This window comes from Arvicanthis niloticus, chromosome 4 (genome assembly GCF_011762505.2).
Source record: "Arvicanthis niloticus isolate mArvNil1 chromosome 4, mArvNil1.pat.X, whole genome shotgun sequence".
NCBI classification, from domain to species: Eukaryota; Metazoa; Chordata; class Mammalia; order Rodentia; family Muridae; genus Arvicanthis; species Arvicanthis niloticus.
In genome coordinates, this window is record NC_047661.1 from 62,075,306 (window position 1) to 62,098,612 (window position 23,307).

At 41.1% G+C, this 23,307-nt stretch overlaps 1 protein-coding gene across 4 annotated transcripts in view; it reads left to right on the forward strand.

The window, feature by feature from the left end:
- Map9 (microtubule associated protein 9) overlaps nt 1-22,896 on the forward strand; it is a 32,733-nt gene extending 9,837 nt beyond the window's left edge. The window contains exons 5-14 of one of the 4 annotated variants that reach the window (XM_034500586.2): nt 1,202-1,425; nt 3,239-3,332; nt 6,133-6,374; nt 8,166-8,236; nt 9,338-9,506; nt 10,242-10,331; nt 11,599-11,760; nt 11,890-12,035; nt 12,192-12,324; nt 18,736-22,896. In XM_034500586.2, coding sequence (XP_034356477.1) covers nt 1,202-1,425; nt 3,239-3,332; nt 6,133-6,374; nt 8,166-8,236; nt 9,338-9,506; nt 10,242-10,331; nt 11,599-11,760; nt 11,890-12,035; nt 12,192-12,324; nt 18,736-18,858 — 1,454 coding nt within the window. In that variant the 3' untranslated portion in view covers nt 18,859-22,896. Of the gene's footprint in view, nt 1-1,201; nt 1,426-3,238; nt 3,333-6,132; nt 6,375-8,165; nt 8,237-9,337; nt 9,507-10,241; nt 10,332-11,598; nt 11,761-11,889; nt 12,036-12,191; nt 12,325-14,833; nt 14,999-18,735 lie in introns of those variants that run through there. The other 3 variants (XM_076932578.1, XM_076932577.1, XM_076932576.1) reach the window with 3 other exon arrangements.
- Nucleotides 22,897-23,307: the final 411 nt, after the last annotated feature.

Below are 23,307 nucleotides of genomic sequence, written 5' to 3' on the forward strand. Positions count from 1 at the left end.
GCTGCTGCGTTAGGGTTAGATGAGGAGGAGCCCCAAGGACTCTGCAGAGAGGAATGATGGCGTTTATTGTCATAATAGGGAAGCAGTCTTTAGAAATAGATAAGAGCCAGCGGTGGAGAGGACAGTAAAATGAGGGAGAGCAGTTTGTATCGGTGGAGCCTATGAATACATTGATGCTCGTATACAGAAGAGTGAAAGTAACTTAGGCCAGCTCTTACGTGTTGGGGTGAACTTTGGCCAGAGCGTATGAAGAGCTAAACAGTGGGGCATAGTAACACCATTCTGACAGGACTTCGGAATCTTCTAGCAACATTCATGAGGCATCATAGTCACAGAGGAGGTGTGTGTTGGGTTAGCTCAGTTTTAAAGTTATAGAAGAGTAAACTGGATAGAACATCAGAGATGTAAATGCATGTGACGAGTAAAATTTAGGTTGAAAGTCCATAAATGGAAAAATCTCCCCATCAATGTTTGGTGGCTAAAAGTATACCAGCAACAGGTTGTTTACATTTCAGAAAGAACAGAATTCAGTGCCTGGAAAAGTTTCTTTTGAAATTTCTGTATCTGTCTCTGTGATGCTGGGGATTGAACTCAGTTTTCCTGAGTTCTAAGCACCTTGTGTGCCACCATAACTGCTGATTGCTAAGCACCCGTTGGACCACCATAATTGCGAAGGAAACTTTCTGGGTGGAAGAGCTCTCTAACTAGTCAGCTCTGCATCCCTTCCTCCAGTGAGAGGCTTCCCATCCCCTGAAGGGCAGATCATCCCCTGCATGATTGTAACAGCACTTACCTTTGTCTTGCCCGCTTTTCCTATCCTTCCTCTCCCTACAAAGTCTTTGGACAGAGACCCGCTGCTGACCGGTTAAAGGGCTGGTGGTGCATGAAGGGACTGGCTTCAGTAGCTTTTATTTTGTAGAAGGAAGATTGTGTGATGGTTTATGTTTTTGAAAATGTTTTTAATACTATATGATCTCATCAAGTCAAAATGGGCTTTTTGTAAAACTGAATTACACTAATTAGCTAATTATGGGATGGCAACAGTTCCTGAATTTTGATTATGAGCTCTCTGCTCTCTGTGCCGTATTTTGTGGAGAAGTGTGTGCTCACTGGATGCTCTGAGCATCGTGACATCTCCCTGGAGGGCAGCTGAAGCCGCAGTCAGTTTCATACACTCACCCGAAAGCATTTTCTTTTTCAGGGGAAAACAACAACAGTCTTGATGCAGATGGCCACTTTAAGCCTTCTCCCCGGCCAAGGAGCTTGTTAAAAACAAGCAGCCACACTGAAGAGAGAGTCAGGCCAGGAGCTGATAAAGAACCTTCCACGATCGAAGACTCTGCTCCCACACCTTCCCTTCCAAGGCAGAATGGTACAGAGGTGCAAAAGGAGGAGAGAGTATACTCGGAAAACCTTGATCTTGAGGTTGGCGTAATGTGGAACTATTGAATTGTACTTCACTTCAGAGCTCTCGTGTGTGTGTGTGTGTGTGTGTGTGTGTGTGTGTGTGTGTGTGTGTGTATGTGTGTGTGTGTGTTGCATTTTCTTTTGCAATTGATACAGAGATCTCACTTCTTTAGTATACTTGAGCCTAAAATTCCCTTGACTGAAAATGTAGTATGGTTTTACGTGCTACTAGAAAGGTATAAAATATAAAATATAATATTGTGAGATGCATCCTATTTAGGAGAAGGTGAAATATTAGAATATTCCCTTTCTGGGTATTTATAGTATAGCCTATTTGAATGAAAATAATTTATGTATGAATACATAAATATGAAAAATATTTATGTATTCGTCTTTGCTTATATAACTTTGGCTAAGGACATTTTAGTTCATTCCCTTCATTTGGCTAGATTCATTGTCAGGTACTTCTCTGTCTTCTGTGGGACCTGATACATCCCCAGGTTTCTACAAGGAGCTATGATTTCAGTGTCACCAGGAAGATCACCTGTCACCTCTCTGTAGTTCAAAGTGAAAAGCTAACTTCAAGCTCGTGTCTCAGAAAAGTACATTCTCCTCCATTAAGTGCTTGGGCAGATCCAGGAAAATGAGTTGCAAGCAGCCTGTCCCAGTTTCCATCTCTTTCTGCTCATCTGCTGGACACTCTTTTTAACAATTAAATGTCCCCTACTGCTCACTGTAAGTCTCCCTGCTCTGCTCTGACTCTTTAAGGTCACTCTCGGGGCATTTCCCATGTTGCTAGACCAGGGCTTCTCTTTCTTGGGTGTGGAACCTTTGTCTCCTCACTGCTCAGTCCCCTGTGTGTCCAGCAGATCTGAAGCCCCTCCATCTCTGTAAGCTCCCCCATAATGCCTCGCCTCCTCCTCTGCCTCAGATACCATACCAGATACTGAAGAGGTGAGAGTAGGGACACTGGCTTCCTCTCTGCATCCTCCTCTTGCCATTCTTCAGAGTGTACCTGTGTGCGGGATGGGTGTTCCTGTTACACTTACATGTTCCTGGCTTAAACCATGATTGATCAAGGCATGGTTATTTTTGTGATTTGATCTGTTACTCTTTTGTTAAACCTCCCATGTGTGTGTGTATGTGTATGTATATTAAGAATATGGCTATATTAGGTTTTTTTCAAGATGTAACTTGAATGTTAGTCAGATGGGATTTTCTGTTATTGTGTTTGTGTCTTCTCTCTTTATTTGCTAGAAGTTTGTTATGAATCACACAGTTAGGAAAAGTTGAATTAGAAGGTTCACCAGTAAAAAGATTTGGGACTGGAGTCTTCTTTGCAGAGATATCTGCACCCTCAGCTTTGTTTGTTAGTTTGTTCTTTTCTTTCTTATTTCTGTCTTGTTCTACATTGCATCTATTCACAATTTTTGCTCGTTGCCTCTGTGCGCCTGTGCTTGCTTTGGCTTGCCTGTGGTAAACAGAGGACAAGTTTGTGAAACTTAAAGTCTTCCGGCCTCACACAGGTGGTCAGGCTTGTGAAGCAAGCACTTTATCTCCTGAGTCATCTTACTGGCCCCTGGTTTCTCCTTCCTGAGAGTTTAGCATGTGCTGTCCAGGACAGAGGAGAGTGTCAGGTCCGCAGGAGCTGAAGTTACAGATAGTTGTGAGCTGCTCACAGGGGTTCTAGGAGCTGAGCTGGGGTCCTATGGAAGAGCAGGAAGCACTCTTTACCCTTGAGCCAACTGTCTAGAACTAACCACAGTGTTAATGATTCTCTTGCCTCTGGGAGTCCTCAGGGTTAACCTTATATGGTAATACTTTTTCATAGGACTCGCTCTTACAAAGTCTGACCTCATCTTCCCTCAAAGAAAGCCCTGGAGGTTGCTCATCACCAGGATCTCAGGAAAAGGCACCCATAAAAGGTAGTTACACCTCTTACTATACCTTCTTTGTGAGCTCTGTATTACTTAGTGTCCTGTATTTTGAATATTTATGGGAAAAGTATATTTGCTTTTCTGCGAGTTTTAATCGTGACCGTGCAATTGACTGGGTGACTTCAGAACACAGAAGTTAATTTCCCAGTGCCTCTGATTCCCCAGTGTATTGTAGTACCTGTCTCAAAAGGCTCTTGTGAAAATTAAGTGTTAAATTGGTTTTTGCCTCCAACACACCTTTAAAAACAACTGGGGAGATCATTTAAGGTAAACCTGTATTTTTTTGTGTATGTGTGTGTGTGTTGTTTTAACCATGTAGATAACAACATAATACCTGGCCTTTTTATCTAGACATAGACACATAGACACAATAACAAGCCTCTCTGGACCTGTGAATTATCCTTAGATGGCCATGGTTGTGAGAATTTTAAAAATTAGGGGTGCATAAGGAGCCCCAAGCATACTGTGAGAAAAAACACATATTAAATGTGACATGTGTGTTGTTAATGCCATCTTTCTTTTTAGTGTTGTAACATGTGTAGCTCAGTCCAACTGAAAGCAAGGGCTGTTCATAGAGACTGCCGTGTGTGGCTAGCATTCATTAAGTGGCTAGTTTCAGTTACCCTGGCACATACCTAGACATGGCTCAGAAGGGAGAATCTCAGTTGAGGGGATGCTGCCACCAGAGTGGCCTGTAGGCAAGTGTGTGGCTCGTTTTCTTGATTAATTAATATGGTAGGAACCACCCCATTGTGATGTCACTCCCTGACTGGTGGACCTGAGTTGTATAAAAAAAAAAATAAGCTGAGCCAGCCATGGGGTGCAAGCAAGGAATAGCATTCTCAAATGCGCTCTGCTCCAGTGCCAGCCTTGAGCTTCTGCCCTGGCTTCCCATGAGGTGGACTGAGATCAGGACATGTAATCCAAGTAAATCCCGTCCTTCCCAAGTTGTTTTGCCCAGCGTTTTATCACAGCAACAGAGAGGCAAACATAGATAAGTTCTTACTATGTAGTGTAATTTTTGTCATTTTACAGATTAAAAAACCAAACAAACAAACCAAAAAACAAAAAAACTGAACTGCAGAGATTTGAGACACATACCTAAGGTCAGTGGACATGAAGTTTGACTCTGACTCCTAAGTCCTGGTTCTTTTCACAGCTCCAAAGATTGCAATAATGAATCCAGTCATGGACGCTCTTCACATTGAAGCATAGCTACTGTGACAAGGAAGTGATTTCTAAACTTAGTTATCCCCCACCCCATCCCCAGTAGCCATAACAAAAGCAGCAGAATTAGGACTTTTCAGTGACTGGAAGTTAGATCCTGGTGAATATCAAAACTATTATCACACAGGGACTATTGGCTCCTTCTGTTGGCCATGTCAAAGCGTCATAGAGTAGATACACACAGAAGCAGTTCTGTGAAAGCCGAGCTTAGTCTTTTGATGTGGAGCTTGGGGCTGTACTCAAGGAGGAGTTACTGATGAGGAGGCCTGAGTGTCCACATGCCAGCCCTTGGTGCCTTCTTCAAGTTAAGCGCATCTTGAAGGGGTGAAGATGGCCTGCCCCTGACCGAATCTCTGAGATGAATTACATGAATCTGTGTGTCATAGTTAGGGTTTTGGTTTTGGGGTTGTTGTTGGTTTTTTTTGTTTTTGTTTTTTTTTTTTTTTTTTTTTTTTTTTTTTTTTTTTTTTTTTTTTTTTTTTTTTTTTTTTTTTTTTTTTGCATGTTAGATACACTGTGACTACGGCAACTCATAAAGGAAAACACTTCATGGGCTAGCTTACAGTTCCAGAGGTCTAGTCCGCCTCAGGATGGAGAAGCAGGGCAGTGTGCAGGCAGACATGGTGCTGGAGAAGGAGCTGAGAGTTCTGCATCTTGATTCACAGGCAGCAGAAGGAGACTGTGCTACCCATGCTTGAGTATGGGAGACCTCAATGGCCACCTCCACGGTGACACACACCCTCTAACAACCTTCTAATAGTGCCACTCGCTATGGGCCAAGCATTCAAACACATGAGTCTATGAGAGTCACCCTGTGCTTCTCTCCCAGTCTGTGCAGTTCACCCGAGCTGCTGCCACCAGCAGTGCTCCGGGGCTGTTTGCCTCCTGCCTTCCCAGCATGCTTTTTTAGCTTCAAGTACATGGGCTCCATGAGTGAGTAGTGCCGTCTCAGTTACTTGATTTGCACATACATATTCTCCTTTACTTGGGAGTAATTATTCCATCCAAATTATATACATTCTGTATTTTCTAAGTGTGAGACTTGTGAAATGTTAGTTGAATAAGCATGTTTGCATTCATAAGTCAAGTGTGTTCAAATTCAATTTGGTAGCTTTGTTTTATTTTGTAAGAAAAGAGATTATAGCCAGGTATCATGGCACATGCCTGCAATTCCAGCACTTGGGAGGTAGAAGAAGATTGGTCAGGGGTTCAAGGACAGCTTCAACTATATAGTTCCTCCATCCAAAAGGAGTCAGCTGTTAAGAACATGTACTATTACTGCTATTCCAGATGACCCAAGTCTATTCCCGGCACCCATGCCAGGCATCTCGCAGCTGCTGGAGATTTTCACTCATATGACCTCTGAGAAGGGCGTTGGCATTCATAGCCGCATGTACATGCACACACACACACACACACACACACACACACACACACGCATTCACTTAAGAGCAAAACAAATTTTAGAAAGTATGACACTTGTTTGAAGGAGAGTAAATGAACCTGTCATGCATGCCGTGGCATGAGAAGGATTTAGCGCTGTCCCTCTGCCTCCAAACAGATCACGATGGAGAACCTACTGAAACCTGGGATTCCTTGATATCAAATGAAAATGAAGGAAGTTCAGTTTTGAACTGTGTTACTCCTGAACTTGAGAATCCCAAGGAAGGTCAGGTGGCAGCTGACGACCTTGAGGAAGAAAGAGAGAAGGGTGGATTTACAGAAGATGACCTCACCACTGACCCACTGCTCTCCACTTCCCCGAGTGTCATAACACCCACTGAGCCAGCTGGGCCAGCCAAGGTAAGTGGTAAAGCATACCATGGCACTGCAGCGTCACGCATGAAATAGAACCATCCAGTATCTTGTTTCTGTCTTTGCACCTCTGTGTCAGCCAGGGAGAGCATCTTTGATATTTTCAAGTAGATGTTACTCAAGTCAACTGACTTTCAGGTTCAAAGAAAGTTTGCCCTTGGCAGAGTGAAGGCGAGTGTTCACTGGAAACTCTCAGGCACAGTGATGTAATGCAAAATATTGCAGAACCATACAGTATATGTGTCTGTAAGTTTGTAAGTTTCCTTAGATCATATCATACAAAGTGCAACTGTCTAGAAAAGCTACGGAGTTGTTACACTGGTGAAATTGTAATATCACTTCAAAACATAAACAGTTTTAATGAGCAGTGTGAAGAATACTCTGGCTGCGTAGTGAGTTCCAGGCTAGGCCAGTGTTTCTCAGTGTCTGTCTCTTTCACAGTGGATGAACAGGGCCGTGATCAGGACAGGAACAGTATTATAATGTTAGGAACAGATTTGTGTTTTGTATAATGACTATGATTCTCTATGATAGGATATCATAGACTACTGTACCTTTAAATTTTACAGTGCAACACTGTTAGCCTTTATTTCCTCTGAATTTAGTCTTGACCTATTAGAGCATCAGATGGTTAATGCCCATGCCTAGCCATTATGAGTAGCTAAGAACTCACTTATATCATTCAGAGTACAACTGGGGCCTTATAATGCAAAATCAAAAGTTTGATCAGACCGTATCAGGGAGGCCCATGCAACCACAGTGCAGAAGCATCCGTGCACCACGGGTTTGGGGCTATGCTCCCATTGGCATCCTCACTGTTCTGCTAGGCCACCCCCACCTGTGTGGAACAGGGAACTGTATGTAACAGGCAAGAGTCTGCTATAAGATATAGATGGGAAGTTAGATCAGGGACAAGTCTCAGTTAAAATACATAGTTTACATACCACAGCAAGGTCATAGTCTGATGAGGTGATGTTTGCTTTTATTCTCATGCTTTGCTGAGTGATCCTTCCCGCTTCGAACCCAGCAGTCCCCCTGGTACAGTTTACTTTGCTGTTTCTGGGCATGAGAATGACGTCCATGCTCCTTAGCATGTACATCTGAGGAGCTCACACATCCTTCTTGAACGCATGCGCCTCTCTTCCCGTCCCTAAGCGTCAGCATCCTATTTCTGTGTGCATCACTAACTGCAGCTAGGCACACATGCTTCTCACATTATTTCCCCGCTTTCCCTTCAGCCCCTATCATGCTTCCGGAGCTCTCCCCAGATCAGCTTCACCTGAGAAGCCCCTCATCCCCACCCTGGTCACTCACTGTCCCAAGTGCTGTCTGTGTCATGAGCCACATTACTTCTGTGATGGTGCCATCCACGCCTATGATGCATAGGAACCTTGAGACCATCCTGCATACAAACTTGTGCCAGTGCCTAAAGTGCTTGACAAGGTAGAGGTAGAGCGGTGCTTCTCAACCTGTTGGTCTCAATCCCTTTGAGGTCAAACAGCCCTTTCACAGGGGTCACCTAAGACCATCTGCTTATTCAATATTTACATTATAATTCACAACAGCAACAATATTACAGTTTTGAAGTAGCAATGAAAATAATGTTGTGGTTGGGGGTCCCAGCAGCCTGAGGAAGTGTGTTAAAGGGTTGCAGCATGAGGAAGGCTGAGACCCACTGCTCTAGATGCAGCTCGATACTGTTGCTGCTTTTCTCAGTTTTGCTTCCCAGCTGGCCTGACATCCTCACGGTGAGTGATCCTTTTCTGTGTTTCCATCCAGAAAACAAATGAAGACAGAAACATGAAGAATAAAAAGACAACGAATAACAGAGTGTCCAGTGCCTCTGGCAGGTAAAAGTCTGAATGGGCTCGAATTCTAGCAAACCTCACCTTAATCAAGAAACTATGTAACAAATTCCACTTGCTGCCATGGATTTTTTTCTAGTCATTTCTATTGTCAGCTGGGATGGATACTTCATGAGGAAACTCTGTGTCGGTTTAACTCTTTCATAGAAAAATCCTTATTTTAGGCAGTCTTCCTGCAGTTTTTCCTCTCTAGCTGTGTTTTTATGTTTCCCCAATCTGGCAGCACGGCTCGGCTCCGTGGCTGGAGCGCTTGTGCTTTCACAGCAGGATGTGTAAATGGCCAGAAAGTTGGAGAGCAGCACCTTTTTTTTTCCCCTATTAAGTGGTTTTTTTTTTCAAATATGGGAAAAGGTGGACAGTTTTCACGGGCTCAGTGGGTTTATTAAAATTATAAGAGTTTGAAGGTAAGCATGTTGGCACATAATCCAGCACTCTGTAGGCTGAAACAGGATTGCTGTGAGTTCAGGGCAGATGAGAAATGTGCAGAAGAGTGACTAGTCCACCATGCCGTAAACCTTATTCACCAAGAGAGAAGGTAGGCTGGATTTTCTCATATATACCCAAAACACAGGGTCTTATGCTTCTAAATTTATAAACCAAGTATAAATTTATAGTTAGAGCATATCAAGTAACAGAATAATGTGATAACATATTCAAAGACTGATTAAAACCTACTTGGTTGGTAATTTTCATGTAATTTGAGATCTGGTCATGTTTCTTTAAAAGGCTTTATAAGTACCCAAGAAGAAACTGTAGTTCAAAGTTATAAAATTTAAATTATGTTGAGTGGAACTAAGCAAACATGACTTCTTTTGACTGGATTATTTTCAAAGCAATTATAATTTATGACATCCAGTCAGAATTTTGTTTCATTTTGTTTGAGATGGGTTCCTACACCTAGTCCAGGGTAGCCTGGAACCCACTGTGCCCACCAGGCTGACTGTGAACTCATGTTAATCCTCCGGTCTCAGCCTCCTGAGTAAGGTGCACAGGTGTGAGGTGCCACACCTGACTTTAGAATACAGTTGTAGATAACGGCCAGGTTCGGTTCTAACACATGCTCTTGGTGTGTTCGCAATGTTCCAGGCTGATGACCTCTGAGTTTTTAAAGAGATCCGGTCCCACAAAAAGAAGTCCGTCAGCAGCTGCCTCCTCTCACTACTTAGGGAATTTGAAAGTCTTAGACCAGAAGCCACCACGGAAGCAGAGCCTAGAGCCAGACAAGGCTGATCACATAAGGGCAGCTGTTTATCAGGTAAAAGAGGAAGTATTTCCTAAACGAGAACCAATCCTTTCCACACTGCCTGCCCATCAAATGTAAGGTGACCGTCCAGAATTATGGTTGGACACTCACTGTCATTGGGAGAGAGGTTTTTTTCCTTATAAGTATGAGAGAAATCCCAGGGGATTTTCTCAATTACATGCTGCCATATTTTGTTGAAAATATAAAAATAGTGTTTTTAAGGAAAGAGGAGATACTGTTGTATTATAGAAATATAGCTAAAGCCAGTCTGTTGTAAAATCTACATGTATTTATTCTGTTCTTATGAAAGTTTATATTAGTCATGATCAACAAAAAAAAAATTTTTAAGTTTTTCTTTCCTGAGAATTTGCTAGACTTCCAAACTAAGATTTTCCTATTTTTTCCACAATTTTAAGAAAAATACTTTTTGTTTTGTTACATAAAACATAATCTATTATGGAAAATTTTACACTTGAATTTCCGTGTAAAATATTGATATATTTAACCATTATAGTAAATCATTTAAGTCTTGCAATAAAAAAGATGATATACATATGATTTTTTAAGCAGCAGTATTCATCTTCATGTTTTACAATATTGTTGGAAAGAGAATACTACTTTAGATAAAACATTAATTTTGTGATTTCCTTTTTAACCCTTCAACAAATATTTTAGAAAAAGATAAAAATTCTGTCATTTGGACACACCATAGCATCATATAACCTTTTGTTTTCTTTAATTTCATAGGAGTGGTTAGAAAAGAAAAATGTGTATTTACATGAAATGCACAGAATAAAAAGAATTGAAAGCGAAAACTTGAGGATCCAAAATGAACAGGTATCACAAAAATAGAATCACAAAAGACAGAAGTTTACATCTGTAAAATATCTCTGGATAGTTAATGTTAGTGAATGAACTATTTTTAAGTGATAAAATATATATATTAAGGAACTGATTTCTGATTTCATCTTTTCTGTTTGGGCTTAATTTCACTTTTACATAAAAACACATACATTCTAAGGTTTATATGCATAGGCTAGAAACGGCAGGGCTGACTGTGAACTTAGTATTTGTGTGACCAACAGATTTAGTCACAGAAATTGACTTTAATTAGAGTTTAGCCAAGAACTTCATTGCTATACACCGGCTTTCAGTTTTCCTGTCCTGTTATGCCCTCTGACCCACAATCCCCTTCATGCCCAAGACTCTTGTCCTGCCCTCGCTGTGATTTTGCTATTCCTCTCACCTACCTGAGAGCCCGTGGATCTTCTTTTCTTTCCACTTCACTGTATTGATCCACGCTAAAGTAGGTGGCCAGGGAAGCGTTCCTAAAATGAGCAGCACTGGAGCCAGGCAGTTCCTCATGCAGCGGCCTCCAGGACAGCGCCTCTGAGGGCCTTTGTGCTCTTAGCTCTGCTTAGGTCTCTTGGGTTCTCTTGCTTCTGAATCATGTCACCTCTATGATATGGTCTAGGTCTTCTAAGGTTGAACAGTATTCCAGGTCCAATATTGGCCTTAATGAGGTAGAGAGTAAATTCATTGTGTTTGTCACACAACAGCTGCAGTACAGCCCCTACATGTTTTAGTGTGATTCCCTTATTTAACATTTGCTTTATGTTCATGTTATAGGAAAATTTTGCCTCAGTATCAAAACAGGGATCAAGCAAAGCATTGCACCCAGTGTGCCTTGGGCAACGTACCTTAGTTTATAATCTTTTAACTTTCATGATATTGTTTTACTAAACATTTTATAGGACCAGTTAGCCTGCTGTAGTTTATTTTGACAATGTTTATTTAGTGTCCTCCCAAGGTCAACAGATGCTTCTTTCTCATGAATACTAAGTAGGTCAACATGATAAGTGCTTTGACATTGTAAAAAGCAGGGAATAATTGGAGTAACAGTTTTTGAAGATCAACTTGTCCAAATCATTCTGAATAAGTTAACTGCTTTGTAGCTTCCTTGTGTGATAACTGTTGGGACATTAACAACAAATACATACTTCTATATTTCCGTCTAGGCTTGCACTCCTGTGTAGACACATCACTGTATGCCATTTTGTTTTGTTTTGTTTTGTTTTGTTTTGTTTTGTTTTTATCAAAATAGAAAAAGGCTGCCAAGAGAGAGGAAGCATTGGCATCATTTGAGGCCTGGAAGGCTATGAAAGAAAAGGAAGCAAAGAAAATAGCTGCAAAAAAGCGGCTGGAGGAAAAAAACAAGAAAAAAACAGAAGAAGAAAACGCTGTGAGGAAAGGCGAGGCCCTGCAAGTGAGTGTTTCCAGCCGTCCGACTGCTCTCGGTGCCCTGCAGTGCTGGGCTTGAATGCAGGATCTCCTGTACTTAGGCTGACCTCAGAAAAACCATGACAAGTAAGAGGGTCCCTCTGAACTTTTTTAGGCATTTGAAAAATGGAAAGAGAAAAAGCTAGAATACCTCAAAGAGAAGACCAGGAGGGAGAAAGAATATGAACGAGCGAAAAAACAGAAAGAAGAGGAAGCAGTTGCTGAGAAAAAGAAAGACAGTGTAACTGCTTTTGAAAAATGGTAATTCCCCCACAATGCGCAGTTCGGTAGTTTCACGTTAATGCTTGAGGCTTCCCTCGGAATTACTGCTTACCTCATGGCTTTCCAAGCTGCAGGAGGGCATCGCAGGGCCATACTCTCCCTTAACCTCCCAGTGTTTCATGTTCTCCTACACAGGAGTGAGAAAAAGGAAGCTCTTCTCAAGCAAAAGGAAAAGGAGAAAATAAATGAGAGAAGAAAGGAAGAGCTGAAGAGAGCAGAGAAGAAAGACAAAGACAAGCAAGCCATCAGCGAATACGAAAAGTGGCTGGTATGTGTTACGTGCAGATGAACTTGACCTCTTAACTGACTTTTTATTCCTTTTCTGCTTTTTATTCCCAGTCTTCTTCCTCCTGAAGTGCACCTCGTTGACCTTAGCCTTTTCTCCTCTGCAGATCAGATTCCCCCATGGTCTCTCATTTCTCTCCTTGCTTCTGAGTTTCACCGAAGCATCTAAGCTTGCACCAGTTGTGATGCTCTAGGCCTGCATCCCTGCCTCAGCCCCTTCCCATCATGCCCATTCTTATTTCTGTGCTTCATGCCTCTGACATCATAGAAAGCAGACAAGTGCACGGAGGGTACAGAGTCTTGTAGATGCAGTGAGCCATTGCATGCCGTAGCACTGAAGTTAAGGGGGAGGAACACGGTCTATTCCTTACACTCTTGATGGTGCTGATGATTTAGGGAAGGGGGTTTCATGTAGGCATTGTTTAATGAAAGGAATCAACTCTGAGGTTGGATGGTACAACATCCCGCTACCCTAAGTGTGTGGGTGGGTAATAAATATTTGCTTTTAATTTACATGTTAACACGTTTTTGGTTACTGTCAAGCAAAATCAGTATTCTATCTTTAAACAAATACTAATTTTCTTAATTTTAAACAAATAATACCCATAAATATTGTACTTTGAGCAAGTCGATGGCATTCTTATGAATAGGTCACATATGAAATTTCTCCATAGTCCATCTAGCAGGGTTTTGGTTTGTTGTCCTTCGTATCTGATTTAACTGAGTTCATCTCCATCTGCTGTCTAAAGCATCAGATTAGGGTTTTGTTTGTTTTATTTTCTTTTGACTTGCATATCTCAGACTGACTTGACTTGAGCATGTGTTCATTTATAAATATGTAGTAGGAGTGTATATTCAGTAAATTGTCACATCATAGACCCACACATTTTTCTACTGGATTGCCTTTTTCTTACTGATTCTAGAAACCTCTGTAGTAGGGAAATTTTCTCATAATTTTTGTTAGAAGAGGCATCTTTCCACCCACTCTGCTCTTGCTTTGTCAGGTTTGCATTTTACTGTCTTAGGCCATGCCAGTTCCAGTTTTATTTTTGATTTCTCATCTTTTCTTTTGACTTCTGATTCTCAAACCTAGGTGAAAAGACCCTCCTGTAGTTTGAAGCTACCAAGTCTCTCTCATTCTTTGATGGCTCCGATATATCTTTTCATGTGCCCTGCCTGCCTTCAAGTTATTTTCATGCATGATAAGAAATTTGATTCCAATGTAATTTTCCCAAGAACGAATCTTCTCCTGGTGGAACAAGAGCTCATCTCTTGGATTTATCCCTGCCTTGGGGGCTCTATTTCTTGAGCTTGTGCTCTACTGGCCAGTTTCATTATGTATGTAAATTTTCTAGTACTAGCAGTTCCGGTGCTGGGCTTCATGTGTCTTGTATCTGGGTGATGCCTCCCCATCACAGGTGATACCCGCTCCCCCAAACCCCCATCACAGTTCTTTAAGTTTCTCCCTGGGCATCTATATTTTTCATGCACATTTTGGAGTTAGCACTCCCTACAGTGCACAAGACCAACTTTATTCCTTAAATGCATAAGACGTGATAAAGTGTCTAGGAGTAAAATGAATAATCATGCATGACCAACCTAGGCCAAGTCTCCAGGAAATGCAGCCCAAAGCTCTCGGATAGACGCGACCTTAAACTAGTGATAGAAAGGTGTCCATTCTTTCCAGGTCTTGACCTGGAGAAGCAAGCATCATTTGCCAGTTTGTATGGACTCTTGTACTGCTTCATGACAGTTCCATGTAGATAAATGACAAAATTAGATGGTCAGTATTAGCTTATAGTAGGACCCTATCTTTAAAAGTAAAAAATGAAAAAGTGTGATATTTGAATGAAGTGGTTGGTATTTTGTGATGATCTTTTAAGTTAAACTCTGACATAACGCCTAATTCATTTTTGTTAATGTTAAACTACTTCCATTATCAAATGATTTATGTTACTGCTGATATCCTTGGGTAATTAAATTTCAAAGTTTGAATTTTCCATTTTGTTTCCATATTTCCTTGAAACTGGAGTAGCATTCTCATTCCTGAGCACACCAGAGTTTTGAGTCACTGTTAGAGTGCAGTGTGTTGACTCAAAGCCTTAAGAGCTACTATCATACCACACCATGCAGTAAAACTTCACCCAGGGATGCACCCAGAACTCAACCACACAGCACAGTATTGACCCTGCTCTCCAGCCTGCCTGTTTGCTGTTTAAACTTTCTGCTGGCAGAACAACTACGGTGAAGGGAAGGAAGGAGCCCAGACCCCCACAACTGATAGAAAACATCTCCAAATTCTTTTACCTATTCTAACATTGTTGACTCCTGTTACTTGATAGTGAGGGTAAGAATTACTTACAACTACTGCTGGATTTTCAGCATCCTACTTGTAAGGTCAAACTTGTTTCAGGTTTTCTCTTTGAAGATAGGTTGGAGAAAAAGAAGCATAGCTGTATCAGGTGAAGTAATGACAGCCTTTTCTTCGGAAGGTTCTGAACGACTCCTCTTTGCTTCAGTAGGAGAATCAAGTGTGCAGACATCCTCAGGAGCAGGGCTGTGAATGTTAAGACCTCGCCTTACTTTTCTTGACTTAGAAATATTGTCTTCAGATGGAACAACATTGCCACATTGTTCTCATGATGCTTCTCAACCTTCATATGTACTGATGAAAGACGCAGACAGCCAACATCCACTCTGGTGTCTTCCCCAAGCTGTCAGCCTGCAGAGACAAGGCTGTCTAAGGGCCTCATGGGATCCACTCCTTTTCTGAGTCATAGAAGAAAGCCAGATAGAAGGAACTGGACATGTGGTCTTAGCAGAGAATCAGAAACAGAGAGGCAGTCTAAGTCTCAGGATGGAAGAGCAAGTGCTGTTCAAACACCAAGTAAAATGCATCTAGATGAATGTGTAGATGTTGTGTTAACACCTAGACAGACTTTTCTTCAAAAGAAGTATGAATGAGAAGGGGGTCAAATTCACCTGCTGTAATGAAGTAGAAATGTGGAAGATGACACTTCAGTGATGAGAGGAAATGCCACTACTAAAAGTGCCTTAGACTCCTGTTGTAATTGCTTGCTGCCACGTCTGCTAACCTAGGCCTAGTCCTGGAAGCTTCTAACCTGTGTTCCATCTTATCTAGGCCTCGAATGGTTTTAGCCTCTGAGACTTACTGCTGAATAAGCTCACCCTGTCTAATTCTTTCTGAGCTCTGGCTGGCTGATTCAACTCAGCTGTTCTGTCTCAAACTCCTCTCCAAGCTGACTGATTGTATTTGCCTTCCCCTGTATTGCTCTGCTTGGCCTCAAACTAACTCTGGCAATCTGTTCTAGTCTTCTGGCTCCTTCTCATCCTCTGGCTTGTTCTGTCTTCACCCATTTCTAGTTTCTTCTCTCTCTGCAGCCTGTCTATAAACAACTGTCCCAGTAAAACTGCCTCCTCTCCTCTCTCCTCTCTCTGCACTGCTCTCTTAAGTAACCTCTCTTTTCCTCTCCTCATGTGAGTTAGGCATATCCTATTCTGTCACATCTTTCTCTGACTTATTAATTTGTATGACACTCAATTAGATATTAATTTCAAACATGGGTGCTTTTATCTACAAACTAACTTTACCTTCATTGTTTGGAATTAAAAGTGTGTACTAAGACTGTGTCTGTATTCCAGCAGAGATGTGTGCTAAGGGCTGAACCACACCACAACTAGAAATGTTTCTTTTTCAGCAAATAGCACAATCTCCAGTTTTACAATGTGATCAAATATTCTACAACAGCCACTAATCCTCTTTTCAACCAATAAAATAGAAATATTCTATCTCTCCTCTCTTCGAAGCTGCATTCTTTCTTCCTCATGTGTCCTGGAACTTAATCAGAAATAAAAATGAAGTGATAAAGTCTCTACTCAGCAGCTCCTGCCAGCTCTGGTTCCTAGTATTCTGTTTGTCTTTACTTTGCTAACGTGCTGGAAAGCTGGTGGAGACTTCTGGGATTCCACATACTCTGCCAAGCCCCTTTCTCCCTTGCTTTGTCCCTGTTGCCAGCAAAACCAGCAAAGTAGAAAAATTCTTGGGTCTGCCAAGTCACCAAGTGCTTTAACATTTGCTTCACTGCCCCCGTGTGATGGTAGCATGCACACACACACACACACACACACACACACACACACACACACTGTGCTTCTCCTCTGTGTCCTCCCAATACTCTCCAGTATTTGTCCCTAGTTACAGTCCTTTACCATCTGAATTCTGGATAGTACCATGGTTTACTGTTACTTATGTCCCTTCCCATCTGGCATGACTCTCCTGTCCCTCATGGCTTGGTCCCAGTGGCTGGTGATGTTTCCTCCGACATCACCAGCTTCTTCTCAGATTTTTCTGAGCTATGACTCTTGGCACCTCTCTGCTTGAAACCTCTTCCCCAGTGAGTCCCCACACCCTGTCTCTGTCTAACATGTGTCAGCTCAGATGGATGCTCCTTTAATCCACATTTCTGTGGACGCACATTGCTCTTCTATCCTCTGTTTCATAGAAACTCACACAATTTTGGATTCTGTGTTATCTATTTACTTGTTTCTCACCTGTCCATTTTGAAAGTTTTCTGAGCGACAGAAAGTTTATGTATCTGTGTGTTTGCATTGATAAGCATTCTGAGTTTGACCCCAAGTAGAAGGTGACTGCTTGACATTTGAATGAAGGAACAAAAATTAAGGTATCATGGTGCCAGAAGAATAAAAGCTCCATAGGGACCTCAGAGGATGTGATATGTGAGGAGCGGCACACATTAGTGGTGGCAGGAGACTTGCTATTGGTTAATGCCTTTGATATTTAGACTTCAAAGCTTTGCTTCACAGCAAGAAATAAAAATGTCGAAAGGACTAGTGCAGTAAACAGAAAATTTCAAGCAATTGCCAAAACCAAAATAAAATGAAACTCAGAGTCTATCCAGTCTTTCAGGTCTTGACATGGTTTCTAAATCTTAAATTGCTCAGAGTCATCAAGGAATAAAGCCATGCTATCAAATTGAAATCATCAGGGTATCATAACCTAAGACTCAGTCAGGGTGGATGCTGGCAGGCAGGTCAGTGCCCACAGCTGCTTAAGAAAATAGAAAGTTGATCAGTGAAACTGAACATAAGTAAATAGTGGAAAGGTTGAGGAGGGAAGATGTGATGTGGGAGCTGAGGGAGCTGACACAGAGCCTGAGAACTGGTCCTGCTCAGTAGCTACTCATGTGTTCTTAATATATTCCACTGCTTTTTGAGGCTGGCTTGTTTCTTAATACATTCTGTAAAACCTAACACTCCAAATAACATCAACAAAACACACAAGGACAGTATTTATATCATTTGAAAATACCCAAACTACTAAAAATTAAAAGCACTGTTACATTATCTATGCAGTTAGAGAAATCAAATAGTTGAACAAAAGAAATCACAGCAAGGGCAACAAGTTGTTTTACAATGTGCTCATGTTCAATAACAAAATGTGAGACTAGATCTTTAGGCATCTGGGATGTCCTGTTGCCATGGCACAGTCAGACATGGCTCTTGCAGGTCTCCTTCTGGAAATGTGTTACCCAAAGGCCACCACTAACTTTCCATAATCATGATGTTTGTTATAAAACTACACACTTACAGGTTTTCTGTTTTGGATTTTGAAGCACAGTCTTGCTGAGCAAACAGAGCTGGCCTCCAACTTATGATACTTCTCTCTCAACTTCCCCAAAACTGGGACTGTGTATGTATCCCCATGCTAAAGAACTTTACCTCTGGTCACTATCCTCATCCTTCTTTCTTCTCCTATCCTCCTCTTCTCCATTTCCTATGATCACCACCAACCACCACCACCACTACCACTACCACCACCATCATCATCATCATCTACTTGGTGTCTGAAACTCTATGTAGGCCATGCTAGCCTCAAATTCATAGCAATCTTGCCTGAGGCTCCTGAGTGTTAGGTTTATATGTGTAAGCTTCTATGACTAGTTGGATATAATTTTTATTATACCATCAACATTTTAAAAACTAGGGTGAAGCCAGGTATGATGGTTCACTCCTTTAATCCCAGCAGTTGGGAAAGCAGGAAGCTGGAGGGTTAGAAGTTCAAAGTCCTCCTGGACTATGTAGTGATTTTGATGCTAGACCATGCTTTACAAAACTCTCTGTCTCAAAACAAACAAACAAAAACCAAAATGTGACATTATTACAGATTAATAGTAAAACTGTATATAGTCATACAAATAGCAATATTCCCTAACTACTTGTTCTTTATAACTAAACAATTTAATTGTATACAGCTTTCTTATAATGAATTATTTTCTTCCAACAATCTGATTTAATAACAAGTTCACATAGTATATATAACCTTAGAGTTTTCTGGGTTTTTTTCCCCCTTTAGGAAAAGAAAGAAAGGCAAGAAAGAATTGAACGGAAACAAAAGAAGCGCCACTCCTTCCTCGAGAGCGAGACACACCCACCATGGAGCCCTCCAAGCAGAACTGCATCCTCAAAAGTATTTTGACATTTCTGGTTCTTGATTTTTTTTTCAGTTCACCAACTTTACCCATGGATTTAAAGCCAGTCATCTCATTATTTATGGTTAGAAGACTATTTCACTTCCCTGCAGGAGCTTCTGTGGAGCATGAAAGAGATACTTTGTAGTTTGATCAGTGGAAACATCTTTTGAAGTGTCCTCATCAGATTGCTGGGACAATCCAGATGCATGAAGCTTTGTCGTATCCTGACTGCTCCTGGAGTGAGGCGATGCATGGTCACTGTCACTGAGTTCTGGGACTTTTTAAAGCATGTTTGATCCCAGTAATGAAAGAATGCCGGCTAGATACCACAGTCGTAGAGATGATTCAGTCTGTGGAAGCGTGTGCTTCTGGAGTGCAGTTTGGGCATTCAAAGTCCCTGGAGAGTATGAACGTGTTATCTCTTCTATCTCCAGTTCTTCAGCTCAGAGAAGTATCTTTGCTGTGCAAGTTAGAGACTCGGTCAGTTGAGGCCACAGAACTCTAGTCAGTCACTTTAGTTAAGAACTTTGCCTTAGGGTTTAATCTCGGTGTGTGTTGCCTACATGAGACTTACCTGACAATCACAGCCACTTCTATAATGGGCTCATTTCTGGAATGTTCTTTCTAAAGCCCATCTCAATCTCTTTATTATTTGATTGACACCAAAAGCGTCAGTTTGATGGTAGTGGTTTCTTATAGAGTAGTTGTGAAAACTTCAGGGTGACTATCAAAGTTTTTCTAGACTAAAGTTATAAAGGTAATGAAAGTAACTTCCATTTTCTTAACTAATTAAGAGTGGTTCAACTTGCACTTGGAAGCAGTTGAATAAGAAAGTAAATTTGTAAAAATATTCAAGATCCTTTATTTATTATTTATTTATTTATTTATTTGACCTCCGCTTCTTCCTTTATCAACTGGTCCTAAGCTAGACTGGCCATCTCTTAAAACAGCTGCTGAAGGCAATGATGCAATGCAGAGACAATCGAAGGAAAACGTAGTTGCTGTTGTTCTCTTAGCTCTTGTGTCATCTCTGCTGGATCTTTGTCAACTTTGCAGCAACTATTCAGGGTAGGTATTATTAGCTTTATTGTGCAAATAAAAAGACTTGAGAAGTAGAAAGTCCAAACTAACTTGCCATGCAGCTAACCTGTGAGTGGTGGGGACAACATCTCCCTTGAAACCCAAGTGACTTCAGAACTGTAGCCCTGATTTCTTTGTTCATCAACCTTGCAAATGCTTGTCACTCCCAAGGGTGTAAAGTCAGGCAGTGTTGGTGAGACATGCCCCTTTCCATCTATAAAAGATGAGGATTCATGGGTTTTAAGATGTTCATCAAACATCTGATGAGTGTCAACAAAGCCAACAGCTTGTGTAAGACCCACTGAGCAGTATTGAGTATTGTGGCGTGAGCATACACTTTTTAGCATACAGAAGAACTCAGGCACAAAACGGGATATCATGAGCTGCTTCGAAGCATAACAAGATGGAATCACATGACATCTACAGATGAGCCTACTGCCAGGAGTGGTCACTGAAAGATTATCAGCAGTGTGCTGTCTGTCTGGGGTTCAGGACTCACATTTGTGTGGTTTCCTACAATCACAAACAATCAAGCCAGCCAGCATAGAGTGATAATGGCTTCTTGTGTTGAAGTAATCGGGAGTGATTAAAAAAAAAAGTTTGCACATTGTAAGGAACTCAAAGAAAGATCAGACAAAGGTGTAGCTGCTTCTAGGGATCAGAAACCCAGGGTGTGCATGTGATTTCACACCAAGTGTGTACTCCCACTTCCAGACAACTTTCTATAGTGTTGTGTTTGTTACTCCTATTAGAGCCTAGATCATGTCGAATGGCCAATTTAAGTTAGCGAAAGTATTTGGGACATAAGGACTCCGTAAATATTCATTGTCATCATTTATTTACTATGTCTTCCCCACTCCATGGAAGTGAGACCAGTGTGGGGTGAGCAGAAGAGTAGTCATTTGGCATACAATTTTTAGCATATAGAAGAAGTCAGTTTTCTGGTCCATGTTTGATGTGCTGGTCACAGTCAAGCACTGCCTGGGACGGGACTCTCTGAGAAGACATCTGAATACTGGTTTCTTGAGATTGCTTTTAAAGAGAATGAAGTAACAAATGAAGATGGGCCCAATGGCCTCGAATGTCATTTCCTCAGATGTGATTAGGATGGGTATATTTATAGAGCAAGTAATAGTTTTTTCCTTCCACAACTTGTATTCAAACCTGTGCAGGATTTATCTAGCTAAGTAAGATTACCCTTTTCACTGCAGTGAAAATAAAGCAGAGCTTTGTACAGTGGGTGAACATCCAACTCTGTAATGTGGCAGTCTGAATTACAGAGGGAAGAAACAAACCTGGTCAGATCATCCTAATATGTTTGCCTATTTAAGGAATAAGACTTTGCTGCATTTCCTTTAAAAGTACCAAATATCAATATAGATAAATTTATAATAATAAAAAACAAAACTCTTGATATGAAAGTTAGTTCCATAATAGCAGCAAAAGGATACTACACACATCATAAGGAATGAAACAGTACTTTAGAAGAGTTTACGTTTCCTTAAGGGGAGTAACAGTGTTCTGGTAGCCTGTGTGTCACACTTGAAGGTGCTGGTTCACTAGTTGTTTTAGACTGTAATGATAGCTGCCGTGTTTACTGATGTTTTCACTGACAAAGCACTGCCCTGTAGGAGCTTGACAGCCACAGCTGGATGTTCCTTGGAGTGATATAGCTTGTCCTCAATCTGGACTAGGCTCTGTTTCTATGTTGAATCATCTGATGTCCAACACTTTTATATTTGCCAACCTCAGATGCTTCGTGTTGTCATTCAGGCTGAGAGCAGGCTCTTTGCCCATCTTCCCACAGTTGTGGTCTGCTAAAATGCTCACCCCGACTTCACTGAACTGTGGTTATCGCTCCTGTGGCTGGTTGTCACTGTCTCTCATTTCCCATTCTCCCCAGCCTTCCAGGAGAAACAGCTGTTTGACTTCTCGGACTGCTATGAGAAAATAGTGACACTTACTTAAATCCTAAGTCATGGCCTAAAAAACAACAACAGAGACAGGAGGTTTCACAGAACAGGGGAAAGTGCATGCTAGTCAAAATTATTCTCCAAAATTAAGATAGTACAGGAACCAAAATTGCCTAATTTAACTTGACTCTGAGTTCATTTGTACTGTGCTAAAAGGCATTTTAAAACCGGTATGTGTCCATTCTACACAAAGCAAATACCTTACTGATTTCCCTCATTCCTAGTTACACTGACTGACAGAATAGTGAAGTGCTCTGTGGGTGCGGAATGGGAGGCTTTTCCAAGCCCTTTTACTTAAACATGTCATGTGATACTGTTCTTATGGAATGCTGTGCTACACGTAGTGGTAATTGTATAAGGTTAATCAGAGTATGTGAAATTCTTGGTGCTGAATTTAGGGTGTCTTTGGGATTATTGGGGAGATACATTTAATGCCTGCTCCTTAGTAATACATTTCTGTTTCATACTTAATTTATCCAAGTTAGCCATTTGCAGTTTCGTTTATTGAGTGTTATAATTTATTAGCTGTATACCAGGTGTTAATAAGTGAGATGTGCGTTTATTTCTGAGCCTAAAGATAAAATATGTTTGATAAATCTTTCACTGAAAATGAATGGTGGACAGGAAGTGATTTTCAACTTAAGGTTTGGATATGAAACTGATTTTACTGTATAGATTGCAAATGTGACATGATTACTAATTATTAGTAATATTACTAAGTGATTGGAAAATGCAGATGAGTGAGGTCAGTATGTTTCCATCTCGCCACAGTAACTGTGGTTAATATGGTATTTCCACTCGCCTGTCTATTTTCTAGTGAGTTCTCTAGTGATACTGGGTGTGAGGGGATGAAGGAAGGAGCTCCTATTCTCCTCTCGTTCTGTCTCTCGCCTCTCCCTCTGTCTTCTGTGTTATCGACATGTATATACATATATGTATGTGTTTATAATGGGTATCTGATCACTGAAATAAAATGAGATCAAGCCACAATTTGATAACTGAAATTTTTATTAAACAATTAACCAAAGACATATTTCCACACTAATATCCTTTTAATCATTTTTATGCTGTACCTACAATTTAATTTTGATCAGTCTGTTCCCTTAAACTGTAATAAGAATGTAGCCCATATCTTTGTAGTAAACATCCATAATAATGATGGTGAACCCCCTCAGAATCTATATAATTAAGAAGAATGTGACAAAACTTAAGGTAAGTACTCGAATGTTAGAAGCTCCCTTAAGCTACAGAATAGAGGTCTCATACAGAGGACCTCCCTGCTACAGGCCTTCTGTGAAGCCAAAAGTCATCACAGGTCATTTGGATCATTTAAACTAAGGTCATCAGTGCTACAAATGTAAAGACTCAGGTTGCACACTATGTCACCTCTTCCTGTATATT